The sequence below is a fragment of the Limulus polyphemus genome, unplaced genomic scaffold (assembly GCF_000517525.1).
Source record: "Limulus polyphemus unplaced genomic scaffold, Limulus_polyphemus-2.1.2 Scaffold4619, whole genome shotgun sequence".
In the NCBI taxonomy this organism is placed as follows: Eukaryota; Metazoa; Arthropoda; class Merostomata; order Xiphosura; family Limulidae; genus Limulus; species Limulus polyphemus.
In genome coordinates this window covers 85,082-88,870 of record NW_013670229.1, presented here as the reverse complement: position 1 = coordinate 88,870, position 3,789 = coordinate 85,082, and the positions used below count along the sequence as shown (strand labels likewise).

The 3,789-nt window shown below is 31.5% G+C and overlaps 1 protein-coding gene across 1 annotated transcript in view; it reads right to left on the bottom strand.

Annotated features, from left to right (window-relative positions):
* Positions 1–366: 366 nt before the first annotated feature.
* Positions 367–3,789, bottom strand: part of LOC106471429 (importin-7-like) — a 48,852-nt gene continuing 45,429 nt past the window's right edge. The window contains exons 21-22 of the mRNA XM_013932030.2: positions 3,157–3,273; positions 367–2,335 (exon numbers count right to left, since the gene is read on the bottom strand). Coding sequence (XP_013787484.1) covers positions 2,244–2,335; positions 3,157–3,273 — 209 coding nt within the window. The 3' untranslated portion in view covers positions 367–2,243. The remainder of the gene's footprint in view (positions 2,336–3,156; positions 3,274–3,789) is intronic.

Genomic DNA, 3,789 nt, shown 5'->3' with positions numbered 1-3,789 from the left:
ATATATATTTGTGTGTGTGTATATATATATAAAGGATGCACGAGTAGTACAATTTGGCCAAATACTGGACACGGGTCACTAAGCTTTGGTGTCAACCCTGATAATCTGCCAAATTTAGTGAACATATGCTTACTAATTTAAAATTTAAAGCATGAAAACTATAATAAACACAAAATGGTTACAAGGTTGGTCCCAAGGATCGAGCCCGTGCTGAAAGAGTTAATCTACAGAATAATTATGAACTTTGATGAATCTATCTGACATTTTGTGTTCATGTTCTTCATTACTGACAGGAATGCAAGTTATGTAAATATCTTGTATTTGTTTAGCTATTATTATAGTGATATCTCAACCATTTGAAAGGTCTGAAATTTTAAAGTCCAGCAGGCACTTTATTGCAACCAATAATACAAGTATTTTAAACATGAAAACTTTGGTAATGCTAGCATCCCAATTAAAGTTTAGAAATTTTTCAGTTAAAAAAAAAGTACACTAATTTTTTACAAATGTAGCTTTAAATACATATTAATCTTACATTATGAGATATCTCAACCCTTAAATGTTTTAAGACAGTTACCTAACCATTAGTCTGTTGTTTTAAACAAGGTCTCCAAAAATAATGTAATGGAAAAAAAAGTTATTACCAACATGAAAATATTGACTTGTTTTTCAGGAAAGATATTTCTTGCAACTACTGAAGCCGCCTTAAGGTATAAAGCTGAGAATAAAAATGAATGGTAGAAAAGCACTTACAAAATACAGAGTATCTATAACTAGTACAGCAAACACGTATTTTAGACATAACATTAAAATGAAACAAAACTGTTAGAATTTATCAAAGTTTCCTATATTATCCCAAATACAAACAAGTTAGCCTACTTTGACAAGTGTATGATGTAAATCATACTTGAAAGTCAAATTTTTAGTACCGTTCTTGGATCTGCCTCAATCTTTTATACTTCCGAACCCTTGTTTAACTAGCCATCACTCACTAATCTGCTTTGCCAGTAATGTTTGTACTATTACAGCATCTGCTGTGGTGCTTATGATGTTATGATATCTAGGCTCATAACAAGCCGAAACTGAACACAGATAGACCATTTCCAAAAAACTTGTCACATTTTCTACATCTTATTTAAATAACACCTAAGCCTTTTAGTTACAATGACCTTTATAGCACCAGGTAAACAACACCCCAAACATGAATTACAAAGTATACTAAAAGAATCACCAGAGTTTTGGATATCAAAACTTGCATTGCAACTGTTAATATTCCATTATGACCTAAGAATTAAGTAAATAACAATATCTTTAACAAATATTTGTAATCAGATTTCATCATGCAAGTCACATGATTGTCAGTTATAGTGTTTGTTTTGTAAAATGTTAATAAAACAGGGAATTTAAGACCTAATGTTTAAAGAAATCATCATCTCTTTATAAACCAACGATAAACTAAAATTTCAGGTTCTCATAGCACATTTGTTTCTTACAGCTGGTGCTAGAGTTGGAGGTGGGGTGGAAAAAGCAGCAAATGGGATTAATTATATAACAAAGTAAATATTGTTTTAAAGATTACTGTTAAAATAGGTTATTCATCAAACAACGTAAAATTCATTTCTTAATTGTTAAATATAACAGCTTTAAAAACTTGAAACATGGTGTAGAAGTTTTAAAACACAGTTCACTAACATTGCTTTCTATATTACTTTGAAGCTGCCTTTGACTAAACCTTCAGTACCAGATGATAAACTTTCATTTACAGCATTTCATCTTTTTTTGTGAGTATTAAAACATAGTTACTGCAGAATGAGAACACCCATCACACGCAAAAACCTCTTGTATAACAAACTGCAGCATTCATTAAGGTAAAAAGTTTAAATTCCACCCATTCTCAAAAATCTTAGTTAATAGTGTACAAACAATTGGATTAGATATTACTGAAAAATTAATCATTATGAAATGACAATGTATCTTGAAGACATAAAAAAACAACAGACTAAGGTAGGTAAAATAATTACTAAAAGTAATGTTTTACCAACATAATCGTACTATTGATCCACACGTTAATAAACCAATGATGTTTGTTAGTTGTTGTTTTTTTCCCCATATACTATTACCAGGAGATCTTTTCAAGGTTTGACTGGCTCAAAAAGAAACAGTACAGGTATAAAGAGTTTTTCTTTTGAAGGTTTGAGTAAAGTTGTCTAGATTTGCTTTAATAAACTAAGTTCTAATGATGTTTAAGAGAGGGGTGTACCACCAAAATTAAATGATGTTGGGACCGTCTGATTCTGAAAGACATAACCTCCACTCTTTTCAATTCGTTTGGATTCTGGAAGAAACAAAAAAAACCATAAATGTAACATAATGGCTTCACATGTTTTCCTAACTTGTTACTATTTCCTACTAACTTAAGAAACCAATACCACCGAAAAACTCCAGGTTCAAAATCAGAAATTTATCTTAGTACAAACGTACGCTAGTAATTTGAGACATTAAAAAACAAAAGTAGATGTAAATGAATCACTACCTGTAACTAACAACACTGAAGCTATGACAACAAATACTTTCAAAATTTGTAGTGTGCTGAAGGGATTTGTACATTTTGATAATAAAGTTAGAAAAAATGACATTTAATCTCCAGTTAAAAGAACTTGTATTTTAAGTAACATTTGATCTTCTTCAGGGCTAGTACATAACTCTTGCTTAAATGGGTTGTACAGGTTTTTTTCTTTCTAACTGTTATTCAATTAGCCAAGGAAATATTTTTTGTTCACCAAGAAAAACAGAATAATAGAGCAATATTGTAAATAAGTTGTTTCACCACAAAGCTACACAATAGGCTGTGTCACTCCACTGCTGGGAATCAAACCCCAGATTTAAGCATTTTATATCTATAAACTTACCATTAATCTACCATAGGACAAGAACTAAAACCAAATGTTCACTGAATTTTTCTACAAATATTTATACAAGTAAAAATATATTTAAAAATTAACATAATTGTCCGAATGCTATTTCAGTTACACTAACATTTAATTCATGACCTCAGAAAAACACGTAGGTTCAAGAAGTCTTGATACACAATTATAAATCCCTTTATTTAACTTGCTGATATTTCCCACAATACACCTCTCTGAAAGAGAACTGTACCTGCTGCTGCCCTCCTCTGATCTGCGAGAATGAACACCTCTTGTACAGCTTTTTGTTGTTCAGCTGTGAGATTGGCTGTCAGTGTGGCATACCACTGGGGATCACCATGCTTTATATCTAGAGATAACATCCAAACATATCGATCAAATCCATTACAGAATCAAAAGATTTCTGTAGAGAATCCCCGAAGAATGTTTTTTAAATGACAGTTCAAAAATCTAACAAATGCAAATTACAAATTTGTATGCAATCTGTTGTAGAAACTTATACACACTAGTGCTTAACCTTATGTCAGAAGTTACCTTAAATAGGAAATACCACAAATTTATATGAATAAGATGTATTCCACTTGAAGATTGATAAGAAACATCACATATACCCACAGAATTTCAATAGTTTGGGAGTGTATAGGATCAACAACTAATACAGTTTGGGAGTGTATAGGATCAACGACTAATACAGTTTGGGAGTGTATAGGATCAACGACTAATACAGTTTGGGAGTGTATAGGATCAACGACTAATACAGTTTGGGAGTGTATAGGATCAACGACTAATACAGTTTGGGAGTGCATAGGATCAACGACTAATACAGTTTGGGAGTGCATAGGATCAACGACTAATACAGTTTGGG